Genomic DNA, 16,983 nt, shown 5'->3' on the forward strand with positions numbered 1-16,983 from the left:
CCCAGACCATAAAATGTATCGGAAATTATTTTGAATTCTACACTGAATGCTGTAACTTTAAGTTGAGAAACAGTTGTCTAGTTTCCAGAATGCTTTGCATCAGACTGTATATAGTTACAATCTAGATGTTGAAATTATATTTAAACTATATTTAAATTAAAAATATTGTGTTTTCTGTTATGCTTGGATTTGAGTTTTTGTTGAAGTTATTTGTAAGTCATTGTAGTGAAGAGCGTATGTGGTTGAGGTTTAGCTACTTAACTTGTTTACTACAGTATGTGCTGCATGTTCTTGACCATATATGTGCCGTAGATTAATATATATATATATATATATATATATATATATATATATATATATATATATATATATATATATATATATATATATATATATATATGATGTGTTTGATGTGTTAATTGCTTAAGGGGGCTAACAATTATGACCTTAAAATGGTAAAAAAAAAATTAAACTGCTTTTATTCTAGCCAAAATAAAACAAATAAGATACTCTCCAGAGGAAAAAATATAATGGGAAATACTGTAGAAAAAATCCTTGCTTCATTAAACATTATTTGGGAAATATTAAAAAAAGAAAGAAAAAATTCACAGGAGGGTCAGTAATTCTGACTTCAACTGTATTTAAATACTGTGTGTGTTGAAATCATTACAATCAGTATTACTTTTTAGATATTTAGATTAATACACTTGTTTTACCATTAACCTTAATAATATGGTTAACCTGAATTTTTTTATGATTACAGAATTGGTTAATAATTTTTAAAAATCTTGCATCTCTTTACAGTTCTTTCCCCCAGGAAAGTGCATTCAGACTCTAAATCCCAACAATGTGAAACTTAAACTACTTATAGTGGTAATGAATTCAGCAATCTCTAAAAAGCCAGCGGCCCAGGGTAAGGTCAGCTAAGATAATGAATACAGCGGTGAGCATCCATTGTTCCATATTCTGGCCACGAGCAGACACACGCCGCGCACCATCACGTGACTCTATACTAGTGCCATTGGCAAACACGTTGTATAGCCTATAGCATTAGTTATTCATGATCCAATGAATGAAATGCCACGGGTGTTCCTGGAATAAAGATTGATCCAAAAATAGGTCTCATGAAGAAACGGCTATATTTAGAGAGAAAACAACAATGGCGGTAGATGTGAAAGATTGTTTTGCTCTGGGACCGTATGGAATTTCACTGCTGAGCCAACCCAGCAGAACAGAGGGCTGGATGCGAAAACGGATATGGGGCGGTCAGCTCTTTCCTGACCTTACAGGTCAGCATTTTCAACACTACAGTACATGTAAAATATGCTGGATCTTCATATAGCCACCAGTGTTTCTAGCTCAGAGTAAAGCCAGCTGAATGTGATGTAATAAAACAGAAGATCTGCTATATGAATAATATGGGATGTCTGATTTACTAATTGCATTGAAATGTAATATTAGCTTACAACAGGTAAATCAGTAATGATTGTTGAAAATACTTATTTAAAATGAGTGGAAACAACACAATTCTTCAGACTTTTTGGGACAACTTAATTGTTTTATGTTAATTCTGCTTACATTTGTAAAAACTAACAACTTAAATTAATTTCTTTATGTTGTCCCTACACAAATCAATTGCGTGGAACCCAGAATTATTTACAAATAAATGAAAAGGATTATACAGTACACATATACACATCAAATGTTATTCATGTCCCAGATCAAACTGCTTATCTTATTTGCACAATGACAAGGAGTTTGCTATTTCATCTTCAGAGACACACTTTCAACCTTTGTATATAGATGCAGCTAATGCCGCTGAGCAAGGTTGACAGTTTAGAGCGTGAAGATGTGTAGCTGTATAAGCAGAACCACCGCTGTGTGTGTCTGACAGCACAAGGCATCTCAAACCAACCAGAGTTGACAGTTTGTCTCACACTAAGACACCTCAAGACATTTGAGGGAGTAACTATGGGAATATATTTGTTTGATCTTGCCACACTAACGACAAATAGATAGACAGCATTGGGCTGTGATCTGTCCATCTATCTATCTATCTATCTATCTATCTATCTATCTATCTATCTATCTATCTATCTATCTATCTATCTATCTATCTATCTATCTATCTATCTATCTATCTATCTATCTGTCTGTCTGTCTGTCTGTCTGTCTGTCTGTCTGTCTGTCTGTCTGTCTGTCTGTCTGTCTGTCTGTCTGTCTGTCTGTCTGTCTGTCTGTCTGTCTGTCTGTCTGTCTGTCTGCCTGCCTGTCTGTCTGTCTGTCTGTCTGTCTGTCTGTCTGTCTGTTTTGTCATGGCCAGTTTCAAGGTACACCACGGTCAATGTTCTTCTGGTTAATATTACCATTTCAAAATGTCATTATAAATGAAACCAAGATTGATAATTGAGATTTTGAAAACTTGTAAATCATGGTAAAAACTTGGTAAATCCTGTGATATTGCAGTTATATAATTGTTTATACTGTATAGACAGTTATAGTTTTTCTCAGACTTTTATGTAAATCTTTCCTGAATTGGTAAATTGTTTCTAGATGATTCTTGACTAGCTAAGATCTCTAACAGAGATTCATTTTAAAGGAGATTGTACTATTTTCATATTTCTACTTTTCCGCTTTGTGTTATGCAGTGCTGTCTTTTGCTTTCTGCATTGCCATGACATGGTCTGTCAACAAATTACAGTATAAATAGTGATACCATAAATTTGAATCTTGTTCAGTGTCTTGCAATCAAACTCCCACGCACATAATCTAAATTATAATCCAAACTGTAGCCATATATTACATCAGACCCCTCCAGAGTACAGTGTTCTATTGACAACAAGACTATGTATGTACACAATGATACAGGAACTTGTCATTCTATTCGTACTGACATGTTGATTGACACAGAAAAATGAAAGATAATTTTTTTCTTATTTTTTCAATTCAGCTTTATTTGTATAGCGCTTTTACAATGTAGATTGTGTCTAAACAGCTTCACATAAATGGTCATAGTAACTGGATCAGGGTAGTTCAGTTTTTAGTGTTTAAGTTCAGTTCAGTTTAGCTCAGTTCAGTGTGGTTTAAAATCATTACTGAGAGTCTAAACACTGAAGAGCAAATTCATCGATGCGTAGCTCTACAGATCCTGAACCATGCAAGCCAGTGGCGACAGCGGAGAGGGAAAAAAAAACTTCACCAATAGGAGAGTGAAGAAAAAAAACCTTGAGAGAAACCAGACTCAGTTGGGCACAACCATTTTAATTTCTCCGCTGGCCAAAAGTCTTGTGCAGAGCTGCAGACTTAGCGGTGGAGGCTGGAAGCTGGCCTCAGCAAAGACTCATCTGTCCCTGGAAATAAATATATAATTTATAATAAATAAATAATTTGTAAAGATATTTGTGTATTGCTGTACATCCTGTGTTTTAAGCAATGTGTAAGCGAGGCGTCCAACTAACGCCCTCTGCGCTGGACTTTAGACCTGCTTTCAGTTGGTCTATTGTGCAGTCTATTTTAGTTCCTCAAACTAGCAACGCGCCAACACTGCGCTTTAACACACCTCTTTTCTAGACCAAAACACCCATGAGTCCACAAAGTGGCACAAATGGATTTGCTATTTAAACATAGTGCCGCAAAACAGGAAAATTAGGGTTGTGTTTGTCTGAAAATAGCAACTCTTCATGGCAAACACATCTTGTGCCTTATTACGCCGGAGAGGGCCCTATGTCTCTGTTTGCCTGTCGAACCCTTTAGCGCAATATTGGCTTCTAGAACATTAGTTTGTTTAAAGAGTTGAATTGGATGATGTTTCATTTATAAAAAACTGTCCAATCCATATTGGCGGAAATGAGAAACAGAAAGTTTTGAATGCTTTCATCTTCTAAATGAAAGATGACTGTCAATAAATTTGCTAGGTTTAGAGTGCACTAGCTTATAGACAACCTGTAAGACAATAAGATCTATAAATATATCATATACATAGATTGTAGATTAGAGCTTATAGATAATGGCTTATTGATATACAGTACAGTAAGACCATATCAACATAAAAAGTCCATGCTGTAAACTTTGTAAACTTCTAAAAATCATTAGAAATGTAAAACTGTGTATATATTTAGAGACATTACCAAAGGAGTAACACTAAAATATGTTTTAGTTTTAGTATTCTATCCAGCCATCCTGTATGTTCTTCTGTTTGAAAAAAGTGATATTTTTAATAGAATATTTAAAAAATATGTGTAATATATAATTTATTTTAATGTATCATCAATTATACACATAAAAACCCATTTAAACACATTATTTCATTAATGTTTCTTAAAACACTTAAAGTAAAGAGGACATTTCGTAATACTGAAAGTTTTACGGTACATTTTAACATTGTTTAAAACATTAACATTGTATTTGAAAGAAATACCCTCTTTTCATGTATTCCTTTTTATATATTCACTCTTTAATACTGAATTCATATTTATATTACATAAAACAATATATATTTTCCTTCTTGTTAAGTGGAACGGCATGTTGCCATCCTTCATGTGCAAAAACCATGTGCAGAGTATTGTCCCAACAGAAGGTCACACAGCTGGATAGACAAAGAACAGAGAAGGGGAAATGAAATACAGCACGTGCTCATCTACAGTGTATAAATCCATGACATTGTCACATATGCATCAGCCCTTCCATATACCTCTGTAGATACTGTTTCATTCTACACCTGTTTGTACACACACAGAAATGAATCAGAGAGACTGACATACACTCCATTCAATAAGTTGTACTGTCTTAATGCCATATTTTAAATATGTCAACATGATTTCTAAAATTATTTATCCACTTAAAAAAATAATGTTTATTTTGGTGTATTTGTAGTGTTATTCCGCCCCTCTATCCAGGGACACCTGAGCTCTCCTGCTCCAAGGTCACATCCACAACTCCTCTTCCTGTGCCAATGGCAGCCTGCGTGGAGCCTGGCTCAGTTTGTCTCTGTCTCGCTGGCTGTTAAAAAAAAGACTCCTCCTATCAGCTGCCAGATCTCTAGGGGTGTGGCTGGATAAATGACCGATCGGCCAATCGCTCAACTGGAAACAATTAGTCATGTCTCCTCAGATGCTGTTCGTGCTGTTTAATTAGCCTCATTAAGCCTGGTGGGCAGGACAGCTTGAGGGGACGTGCAGATATGTATCTGTGGTTACTACTGATCTGCAGTCAGGTTGACTGCTCCTCCATCTGACCCCTGGTTAGGATTGCATCGATCACCAATTAGGAAATATTGATCTTTCTCAGACTCCAGTGTAACGTAATAACGTAAGGGAGACAATTAGGACGAAAACGTAAGATGTTGCTGTAAGTTAGCTCCTGCGCTGACCTGCTGTAAATAATGTTTTATGGTTATTGAAACTATGCAATATGTTTTTTTTTTTTACTCCACATAGGTGTTTTTTAGGATTCATTTGTTTTTTATTTAAAATATACTGTTTGGGGAAAATCACTTTACCCATGTATTCTGGTCAAAAATCTATTTTAAGCTGTTATTTTATAGTATTTAAAATATTATTTGAATTGCTAACGAGTTTGAATCGATTGATAGGGCGTTATGATATGGTTTGCTGGCTAAATATACAATCTCATTTCTAGGTTTATTTCTTGATTAATTATTTTCTAGGTTATTGCAAGATTTCTGCAACAGTGGCTGCTTCCCAAATTGCCTACTACTTAGTAGGTACTGCAATTGAATTTGAATTGACTACTTGACCATTAGAAAAGTACACAGCATGCCGAAAATATTCATAGCGCTTTACTTTTTTCACATTTTTTATGTTACAGCCTTATTCCAAAATTGATTAAATTCATTTATTTCCTCAAAATTCTACACACTAAACCCCATAATGACCATGTGAAACAAGATTTTTTTTCATTGTTGCAAAGTTAATAAAAAAAAAAAAAAAAAAATCACATGTACATAAGTATTCACAGCCTTTGCCGTGAAGCTCTAAATTGAGCTCAGGTACATTCTGTTTCCACTGATCATTCTTGAGATGTTTCAGCAGGTCATTTGGAGTTCACCTGTGGTAAATTCAGGACATGATTTGAAAAGGCATAAAGCAAAAGTGTACAGTTTATGAGCTAATCGCAAAAGTTTTAGGGGGGCTACAGCCTCCCTAAAATAGACCAAGCAACGCCCATGCTTGATGGTTTGCATGGTAGTTAATCAGAGTGTTCTGTGTTGGTGCTATATTGCTAGGGTATTGCTTGATGGTTGAGAGGTCATTCTGGATGGACACCATTTCCAAACATTGCTGTGTTGTTGCCAGATGGTTACTTGTTTAATACACACACTCTAGGGCAGGGATTGGCAAACTCGTTCCTGGAGGGCCGGTGTCCTGCACTGTTTAGCTCCAACTCTAATCAAACACACCTAGATTTCTAGTGATCTTGAAGACACTGATTAGCTTGTTCAGGTGTGTCTGATAAGTGTTGAAGCTAAACTGTGCAGGACACCAGCCCTCCAGGACCGAGTTTGCCCACCCCTGCTCTAGGCACTTGTAAGTGGGGGAAAGGATGACTGAGTGCATGGCATTTTGGGGGCCCCAGTCTGGTTGCCCTTGAAGATCCTGAAATATTTTTTGTTGTGATCATTAAATTATTAAATTAATTATTTAATAAATAAATAAATATGTATATTTATTGTCTTGTATATTTATTGCCAATATGCCATATGTAAATAAGCTGAAATGCTGCATGCAATATTCTGATTGTATCTATTTTAACAAGCCTTGTTAGTTAACATGGTCTGCATGCACACCTTATAGGCACAGAACAAGGTGCATGTACATTTGAATGATTGTGTTGGTTGTTTAGGGATGATGCTAAATGATAAGCATAGGAACTAGGAGGGAAGTGTGTTAAAATGTGTGGATATGTCTAACATAAAGAGAAAGCGAGGACAAAAAAAGAAAATAAGATAAAGAAAAATAACTTTAGCAAGTCTACTTTCACAATTAACATCCTTATCTCATACTAAACAATTTAAAATTGTCAACAGATTAGCATAGTTTGCAAGAGAAGTATGCAACACAGTAAGAAAGAAGAAGTATGCTTGGATAATATACAGTATCACACAAAAGAAAAAAGATTGATTAATCTGTTGTTAGTCTAAACATTTTTTCTTTACTGTCTTTATTGTCCACATATGGAAATTTATCTCTGGTTTTACCAAACATATAGGTGATAGGATAAGGTGATTACCAGTAAAGGGGGTTTAAAACCTCTTCTTTTAACCCTCTGACGGACGCTACCTCTCAATCCTCGTTTCTTTGGAGAACACTTTCGATTCCTTAGCCTCCACTTCCTTAGTAGTCCATAGCAATCACCTGGTAAGTCCATTCGTAGTTTGCAGAAACGAGGCCAGGACAAGAGTAATATGAGTTCCTCCCGCATGTAGGTGAGCGATCACAAACACAGCCAGGCACTATGTCAGCTAAACCAGAAACCAACGAGTCCTCATATTTAAAAGTATTTAAGACTATTTAAAAACAAAACGAAAAAACAAAACACATAAAAACAAACTTTCCAAACAAAATGTGACAACACCTGAAGTCTGCAGCAGAGATGCACCCCCGAGGTTTACTTTTTTACTAATAAAAAACAAAGACACTAAAGTAATAAAAATAAATTATTTTTTCCCTCAAAACGTAGCTACAGGCTAAGTTTACGTGGACATCAGTAATCAGACTATTTGTCTTAATCTGAATAAGGCAATAATATGATGGTGTTTACTTGAATTCCTTTCATGATCCTGTTTTACATGTGATAGCACATACTTCATTTAACTTCATTGTCACTATGCTATCCACATTTCCTCCGGAGTTTCATGTAATTTTAGGTGTTTAATTTTTAATTTGTCGAATTTAACTGCAGTTTGGCACTTTCAGTTTAATTCAGGAACATTTCATGCATGCCCCCCCGTGACAAACGAGATATTGAATGCGAGCATGAACTGCTGGAAGAGTGTTGTTATAATGGTATTTGATACCGCACGCCGAATGGGGAAAAAAACCCTTCCCTATTTAGCGATGCAGGTGTCTGTGGTCTTTCACTGACTCGGTAGGTGCAGAGAATAGTGTCAAACAGCTAAGTGTGTATGGACTATACTGTCGTAAAACATGGCGAAAAGTACTACATGATAATAGTACTTGCAGTAATAGTTTAAGGTCTTTACCTGTCTGTCCTGCAATTCAATAATGCGACTAAAATCGGCATGTCTTATGTCTGTTTAGTTTGATTATGACTTTAGTCGGAGTAAATTAATAAAAAAATGCTGTTTACATGGTAGACTCTTAATCAAAGTATTGTCTAAATCAGGGGTGCTCAATCCTGTTCCTGGAGATCTACCTTGCTGTACAGTTTAGCTCCTACCCTGATCAAACCCACCTGAACCAATTAATTAGGACCTAAAATCCACTTGATAATTACAGGCAGGTGTGTTTGATAAGGGTTGCAACTGAAATCTGCAGGAAGGTTGATCTCCAGGAACAGGATTAGCCACCCCTGGTCTAAATCATATTAAAATCAGATTATTGGTGTCCATGTAAGCATAATCAATGTTTTTATTCTAATTGATTCTTTTCTAAAATATTACAGGAAATATTGTGTAAAAATTCTTTACTTTGTTAAACATTATTTAGGAAATATAAAAAAATTAGACTTCAACAGTATATAAAATATATTATTATCTCCATTGAACTTGAAGCTGTACTTTGGTGGTGATATTTGTTGTTTGATAATGATTACTGTAGTACCTTGGGAAAAATGGTTTCCGCTGAAAGTATTTGTGAGCCAGTAGTCTTGCTCTTTTTCTCTCTCTCTCTCTCCCATATTGACCGCTTGATCTGGTTTATCCCTTTGGCCGTCACGAACATATTTTCCCCCATCTTATCTAATCCTTATCCTCTCTCTCGTCTCCGGCTCTATCTAGCGTCAGTCCTCTAACTAACCTATCTCTGCATCTCCTCAGTGACCCGACTCCTTGCCCTCCGCTCACGTTCATTCCTTCATTCTGTCAGCCCCTCGCGCTCCTCGCCATCTGTCCTCTCTTGATCTCCCTCTCTGATTATCTCTCTCTTTCCCTCTATCTGTTTCTGGCCGGACATCTACACATCAGCGCCGCTTTAAAGTGGCTCCCTAGTAAGAGATTGGATGGGGCCGGCGAGGGAATGACAGCGCTGTTCCAGTACTATCATGTCTCAAGGCGCTCTCGCTCAGACTGCACCTGCCCCTCGCGCCAGCCTGGCCAACTGTCACTTAGTGGGGCATCTCCACATTTTAAAGCTCTGAGAGTTGAAAATCGCAGTCTCTTTAAATCACGGTCTGGCACCTTTACATCAGACGATCTGTCCACTCCAGTTGTATTAATGAAAGCTGAAACTCTGCTGAATTTGATTGATGTTGGGAGTGAGAATTGAGGGAAAAGAGTTTGGTTGCTTTTTCTTGAAAAGCATTTTAAGTTTACTTGGCTTTAAATCTGTGTCTTTTGTTGAATTTAGCTGTGTTCATATGGGATTAGATTTGTGAAAAATAAAACACACATTTTTTATGAAATGAACAAAAATAAACCTTGTAAAATTATTAAAACACTCTGAAACTGAATTGGATAGATTTTGCAAGTGAGATTTCTGTGAAAATCAGTTAGTAGTTTTTCCTTGACATGAATTTTAAGTGTACTAAGGTTGATTATTTTGCTTTTAGATATTGTTGAATTGGGCGGCACAGTGGCTCATTGACGAGCACTGTCGCCTCACAGCAAGAAGTTTGATTTTTGAGTCCCGGCTGGACCAGTTGGTGTGGAGATGGCATGTTCTGCCACAATGGATTTCCTTCGGGTGCTTCGGTCAAGTACAAAGACTTGCACTATAAGTGAACTGAATGAACTAAATGTGTGACTGAATGACCGTATATGTGTGTTGCAGCTGGAAGGGCATCCTCTGTAAAACATATGCTGGAATAGTTGTCGGTTTATTCCATTGTGGCAAACTCTGAAATAGAGACTAAGCTGAATAAAAATAAAATTAATGAATGAACATTGTTGAATTTAGCTCCTTTCCTTTGCGATTAGATTTGTAACAAATAAAACTGAACAAAACATTAATGAAACCAATGAATATAAACATTGAAAACAAGCACCATGAAATTGAATTTGATAGATGTTGCAAGTAAAAACTGTGTGAAAATTATTTGCTTTTTTTTTCTTGACAAGCATTTTAAGTTTATTTGGCTTAAGATTTGTATCTGTTGCTGAATTTAACTGTTTTCATATGGCATTAGCTTTGTGCCAAACAAAACGGAACAATTTTTGTGCAACCAACAAACATAAACATTGAAAATTGAGAAAAGCATGCTGAAATTTAATTTTGCATGTGGGAATTGTGTAAAAATAATTTTGTTGTTTTTTCTTGGAAAGCATTTTAAGTTTATTTGGCATTACACCTGTATCTATCATAGAGTTTAGCCATTTTCAAATATGGGTTTAAATTTGTCAAAAAAAAAAAAAAAGCTTGTGAAAACAAAAAAGAAATATATTGCAAAATGAGAAAAAACACTAAGAATGGAATTTGTAGATATCGTAAGTGAAAATTGTGTGAAAAACCCTTTGCTTGTTTGTTTTTGGAAACCATTTTATTTGGCTTTACATTTTTATCTGTTGTTGAATTGTTTTCATATTGTGAATTCATATTCATATTCAGATTTGTGCCAGAAAGTAAAATGAGTGTTTAAATGTGAAAAAAAAGAGAAAAACAGTCTGAAACTGAAATGATAGATGTTTTAAGTGAGAATTGTGTGAACTTTTTTTTTTCTTGGAAAGCATTTATCACAGAATTTAGCTGTGTTTATATGGGATTAGCTTTGTGCTTAATAAAACAACCAAGATGTTATTAATGTAGTTAATAGTGAAGGTGTTGTAAGTGAGAACTGTGTGAATCATTTGCTTGTTTGGAAAGCATTTTAAGTCTAGTTGGCTTTAGATCTGTATCTGTTGTTGAATTTAACTGTTTTCGTATTGGAATAGCTTTGTCCCAAATTAAATGGAACAAACAATGTGTGAAAGCAACATATTGAAAAACAAGAAAAGCACCCTGAAGCTGAATTTGATAGATGTTGCAAGTGAAAATCATTTGTTTGTTTACAGTATTTGGCTTTAGATCTATATCTGTTGTTGAATTCAACTGTGTTCAAATGGAAGTAGATCTGTGATGAATGAAAGGAACAAAATGTTGTAAAAAAATCACTTTGAAACTGAATTTGATGTTGTAAGTGAAAAGAGTTTGGTTGTTTTTGATTTTGTGGGTAAAATTTGTGCCAAATAAAATAGAATATCATTTGTGAAAATGAACATTAATAAAAACGAGGAGAACTCTATGAAATTTCTAGAAAAATATTTTGAGTTTATTTTGCTTTACACTTGTATCTATCTGCAATTTTTTTTTATTGGATTATTTTTGTTCCAAATAAAACAAACACTCTTTGTGAAATCAAACAAACATATACATAAAAAAAATGATAAAACACTTTAAAAAATAAAAGCAATCAACTAAATAGCAAAAAAGTAATCATCATCAAATAAACTGCTTTCTTTGTTGACTTTATTTCAGCTTATCTTTTGCTAAATGCAGTTTTGGAAGGACTACCAGTGTTCATTTTCGCTTTTCAAGATTGCTTTTGCCATTTTGAAACAAACTTCTCTTGAATGCAGGCTTAGTGCAGCAGAACCTTTTGTATTTGTCACAAATCTGATCTCTTATTTTCAAGTTTATAATCGTATAGTCATTTTAATTTTGCATTTGTGTCACACGTAATATAAGTAGTTACGTTTTCACACTGTTTTTTTTTACTATCTTCAAGTATAGTTAGATGTACAAATAATGTAAATATTTTTAAAATGTGGAAAACATATTTCCCAACTACATCTTAAAAGGCATAATTGACATTTTCATTTGTCACATAGCAACAAATAATTGAACATTACATTCAATTGACTTACTTATTGTGTAGGAAATTAAATACATAGTAAATCATATGAAGAATAGACAAAGTTGCATCATTATGTGTAATATAGTAGTAAATCATCATTTCAATAAGCTTTCTGTTTATGTTATGCAATAGCAATTTTGTTTATGCAGACTAATATTACAGAGCACAGGCCCCAGTAGGCCAGGTCTAGAGGATTTTGTGGAAAAAATAAAAACTAAAGCCTGGTTGAGTGACCAAAAATAGTATCCGGCCGCATAAGCCACACACAATTGATCCATTTTATTGCATTAGATGATAAAATATAAAGTCAAGTGGCTTCTGCAGACAAAATTCTGCTAGAGGTTTTCCCAGAAGTAACATACATTTTTCTGAGGCACTTTTTGCAATGACTTTTAGTTTTGGAGGTCAGTTCTGCTCAGGTTTACACAGGTTTGTGGTTTAACTGTGGAGATATTTCTTAAATTTACATTTATGTGTATTTATCAGATGGTTGAACTAAAAGCTCTTTACAACAATGTTTCATTTATTTAAATTAGCTAATTCTATTAATTGATATGTTAATTTTCTGTTGTATTTTTTTAATAACTGACTTTTATAAAGGTTTCTTTGTTGCACTGACCAAGCATACAAAGATATTAAAGATGTAGAACTACTAGTGTTCTAGACCATTATTTCAAATTAAAAATGCATGGTAACACTCCACATAAACATTATTGCATGTCTAATTAAGATGTAAACAGTTTTTTTTTTTTTTTTGACAAGGAAACATCATTATTTATCCTATTAGTTTTATGCATTAGTTTACAAATATAATTCTATAATTTAAAGTTTAAAACATTACTGTGATGATTAACTGGTTGTTATTGGAATTATTTGTCATAATTTAAAATAAAATTAAAGTTTACTCACTATATATTCCAAACAACGTTCCAAACAATTATAAATATATGATGATACTTTTATGAGTATAACCTTTATGACCTTTATAAACACAAAAGAAGATTTTTTCTAAGAAAACCAGTTATCATTAACATCGATAGTATGAAAAACAAATACTATGGAAGTAAATGGTTTCCAGCTTTCTTGGAAAAATTTTGGAAATTGCAATGCACGATTCTGCAATAGTCACATTGCAGGATCTGTGATGTCAAGTTGGGATTATAATTAACCAGAAAACACAGAATTTTACTTGGATGCATTTTTAAAGGTTCAAGACACCCTGGAGTACTTAAAAAATAATTAACAGATTTGTGTGTGTTGAGCATCAGTTAAGACAATGTTAGCACCTGTCAGCTTTAATTGTGGAGAAAACTGGATAATTTGGTGCTTTTGTCAGCTAATTTCATATTCCGGGTTTAAAATAATTTTTGGGGTGGGATCAAAATCATTGACGTAGTGCAAATCTGCTAGTGGAGTGATGATGCGTTGGTTTCTCATTATTATTTATAGGTGAGTTGTGTTATTGTGTTGTGTTCACACATGTTCACACATGTTTCTCCAGGTTACCGGCAGGGTTAATGTTTGAAATAGACCTGCTGCACTGCTATCCACTGTGTCTGCATTCAGTCCTCTTCATTTAGAAGTTTGAATAAACACGATAATCTTTATAATGATATATGAAAATACTTGTACAATCAAAACTATGTAGTTTTTTTTTTTACATTTGATTATTGAATGTGTAGCTCAATACTGTCAGACTCCACCAAAAACCTTAAAATTATGTTTATGTCCTATTTATTTTTGTTCTACGATTTTCATCTGTGCTTTAATTTGTTTTATTTAGTATATTTTTGGATAATTTTGTATATTTTATGCAGATACACTCTCCTAGAAAATCATCCCAAGCAGTGAAAAACTATGAATTCCTTCCAAAAAATTACTATTTTAGTCATATCATAAAATTTTGTTCATATCATTATATATATAAGGCAAGGCAAGGCAAGGCAAGTTTATTTATATAGCACATTTCATACACAGTGGAAATTCAAAGTGCTTTACATAAACAGGAATAAAAAAGACAAGTTTAGGAACATAAAATGCAGACAATAAAAATTATTAAAAACAGATAAAAACAAATTAAAATGAGTTAAAATAGGTTATAAAAGAATGAAAAAGAAAACGAAAAACATAATAGTGCGATCTGTCGGACGCAGCACAGTGCTCATTCAGTAAAGGCACAGCTAAACAGATGTGTTTTCAGTCTTGATTTGAATGTGCCTAATGTTGGAGCACATCTGATCATATCTGGAAGCTGATTCCAGCAGTGAGGAGCATAGTGGCTGAAGGCAGATTCACCCTGCTTAGACTGAACTCTTGGAACTACTAGTTTATATGATCCTAAAGATCTGAGTGATCTGTTAGGTTTGTATTCAGTGAGCATATCTGTAATGTATTGAGGTCCTTGGCCATTTAGTGATTTATAGACCAGTAATAATACTTTAAAATCTATTCTGAATGTAACTGGCAGCCAGTGTAGAGACCTGAGGACAGGTGTGATGTGCTCTGATTTCCTGCTTCTGGTCAGAATTCTGGCTGCAGCATTCTGGATGAGCTGCAAGTGTCTGACTGTCTTTTTGGGAAGGCCAGTGAGGAGTCCATTACAGTAATCCACCCTGCTGCTGATAAAAGCATGAACAAGTTTCTCTAAGTCTTCACTGGAAACAAAGCATCTGATTCTTGCAATATTTTTGAGATGATAGTATTCTGATTTACTGACTGCTTATATATATATATATATATATATATATATATATATATATATATATATATATATATATATATATATATATATATATATATATCAGAAATACAAAATATTGCAATGCCAGTTTTTTCCAGTATCGTGCAGCCCTAGTGTGATTAAATGATGACAGAATTAATTTTCTTTGTGATCTCTTTAAAAACAACAGCATTCATATAAACTTATTTTTTAGCATGTATTCATGTTTTGAACTATTTTTTGGGGCCACTGCATGTGTTCTTGAACGTCTGGCTTGATGAGATCCTCCACCTGTTTTGATGCAGCAGGTTTGTGCTCATTTTGCCTCCCACTGACACGGCATCTGTTGATTTGTCTGGAGGGTCCTTATAGCCCACATAGAAATGAGGACATGCTCTTATTGTTCAAGGCAAAACCAACCTCCTGCCCTTTTTTGATCTGTCTGCTCCATGTCAGCTCCAGATTTAAAGAAGTAGTTCATGGAAAATGAATGTTCTGCGATTTATTTAGTCTCTCGAAAAACCTTAAGACTGTCTTTCATCCATCGATATGTACAACATTTCTAAGCAGTCAGTGTTTTGCATTAGATTTTCTCTGTTTAGTCCCTACTGACATGAATTTAATCTCTGTTTATATCCTCTCTTTCTCTCTCTCTCTCTCTCTCTCTCTCTCTCTCTCTCTCTTTCTCAGCTCGGTGGCCATGTCTAAGGTTGCAGTAAAGAAGCTGCACTGGCGGTCCAAAGTGCAGGAGAACTTCGTCCCGCTGGTCGGCTCTGGAGAGTTGGGGATAGCCATCGGGGGCGGGGCCGATTATGGAGAATTCCCATTCGTCACGGCTGCACCAGGGGGCGGGATCACAGTTGGCGATATCATCTTAGAAATCGGAGGGACTCCCGTTTTGGGCCTGACTTTAGGAGATGTGCGCGGACTTCTCAACTCCTGCCCTCATCCGATCCGCATCAAGACTGTTTCTCCAGGTAATGATTGATGATAACATTGTCACTGCACTGGTATTAACATGGATTTGAGGTCTCTAAATAATAGTTTTCCTTCAGTTGTTATTATTGTTAGTGGTTCTTGATATTTTGAGCATCAGAATTATTTTGTTTATTATTTTACAGATCTCATCAGTTTGCAATATTTACATTGATGATCATGTTTTTTTTTGGTAGTTTGTGTAATGCATGCTTCAGTGAATCAAATTTCTGCATATTGAAATTTTAATTTAAATGATATCTAATTTATTAATAAAACTTGAGATTGTTTCAGTGATTTGTGAAATATTTATAGTATTCTGACCTACAGTATTCTCTGATTAGCTTCAAAGGTTATCAAAGGTCAAACTATGCATCTTTACTGTATTTTTTAGGCTATACTGTAGAAACACTATGTGTTTAGTCTATGTAGAAACAAAGACCTATTTTCGAAAGAACTGTCATGTGAACACTTCACAATGTCTATTGGTGCTCTAGATCTTAGGTTTCAGACTTTTGAATTCATTGTTTCTTGCATAGATTGATTGGAACTTTCATGCATTGACAATGGTACTGTTATAGGGGTGGTCAAATGTAAATTTATATGATCTGTTAGATCAGAGATATTTCTTTCCACTATGGCGACCCCTGAAAAATTGAATGAATGAATGTTAGATCAGAGAAAACTATTTCCTACTATTAAAGGGCTGACCCCCACATACCTCTTGTTTTGATGTCCTTCATGGGGGAAAACGAGTTAATTAGGTGGGTCAATCCCTCACCAAACCCCCAGTAATTTACATTATTCTCACAACCTTCTCATAGGTTCCCATAAACATATTTATCCTTTATTTTAGCAGGATAGTCCCATTGAGATACAAGATCTCTTCTTCTAGAAAGTCCAACCAAAATGGCTGCACAAAAAGGTTTGTACTAAAACATATGTCAACAAAATTAAACAAATGCAATTGAGCTATGTTCTCATAAGACAAATATTAGAGACAAAGAAAGAAAATAGAAAGAAACAAAGAAAAAGAAAGAAACAAATAAATAGATAGATAAAAAATATTTTATATTTAAATTTTATAACAAGTACATGTTCCCTTTACAACAGAGCCATAAGACTGAAGGATACTTATTTATTTATTTATTTATTTATTTATTTATTTATTTATATAACAGTGGGAGTTTTGCCGAACTCTGAATAAACTCTTGGAACATGTATAAAAACTATAAACTAGTAATTTACCTAAAATCCTTTTG

General features: G+C 34.4%; 1 protein-coding gene across 31 annotated transcripts in view; it reads left to right on the forward strand.

Moving 5' to 3' along the window:
• Nucleotides 1-16,983, forward strand: part of magixb (MAGI family member, X-linked b) — a 177,533-nt gene that overhangs the window by 27,449 nt on the left and 133,101 nt on the right. For all 31 annotated transcript variants that reach the window (XR_015498256.1, XM_087265117.1, XM_087265120.1 and 28 more), the window contains exon 2: nt 15,437-15,723. Coding sequence is in view for 30 of the 31 variants with exons in the window: in XM_087265110.1 (XP_087121236.1) it covers nt 15,437-15,723 (287 nt within the window). In the remaining variant the exon portion in view is untranslated. The remainder of the gene's footprint in view (nt 1-15,436; nt 15,724-16,983) is intronic.

The sequence above is a fragment of the Danio rerio genome, chromosome 8 (genome assembly GCF_052040795.2).
Source record: "Danio rerio strain M-AB ecotype USA chromosome 8, GRCz13ab, whole genome shotgun sequence".
NCBI classification, from domain to species: Eukaryota; Metazoa; Chordata; class Actinopteri; order Cypriniformes; family Danionidae; genus Danio; species Danio rerio.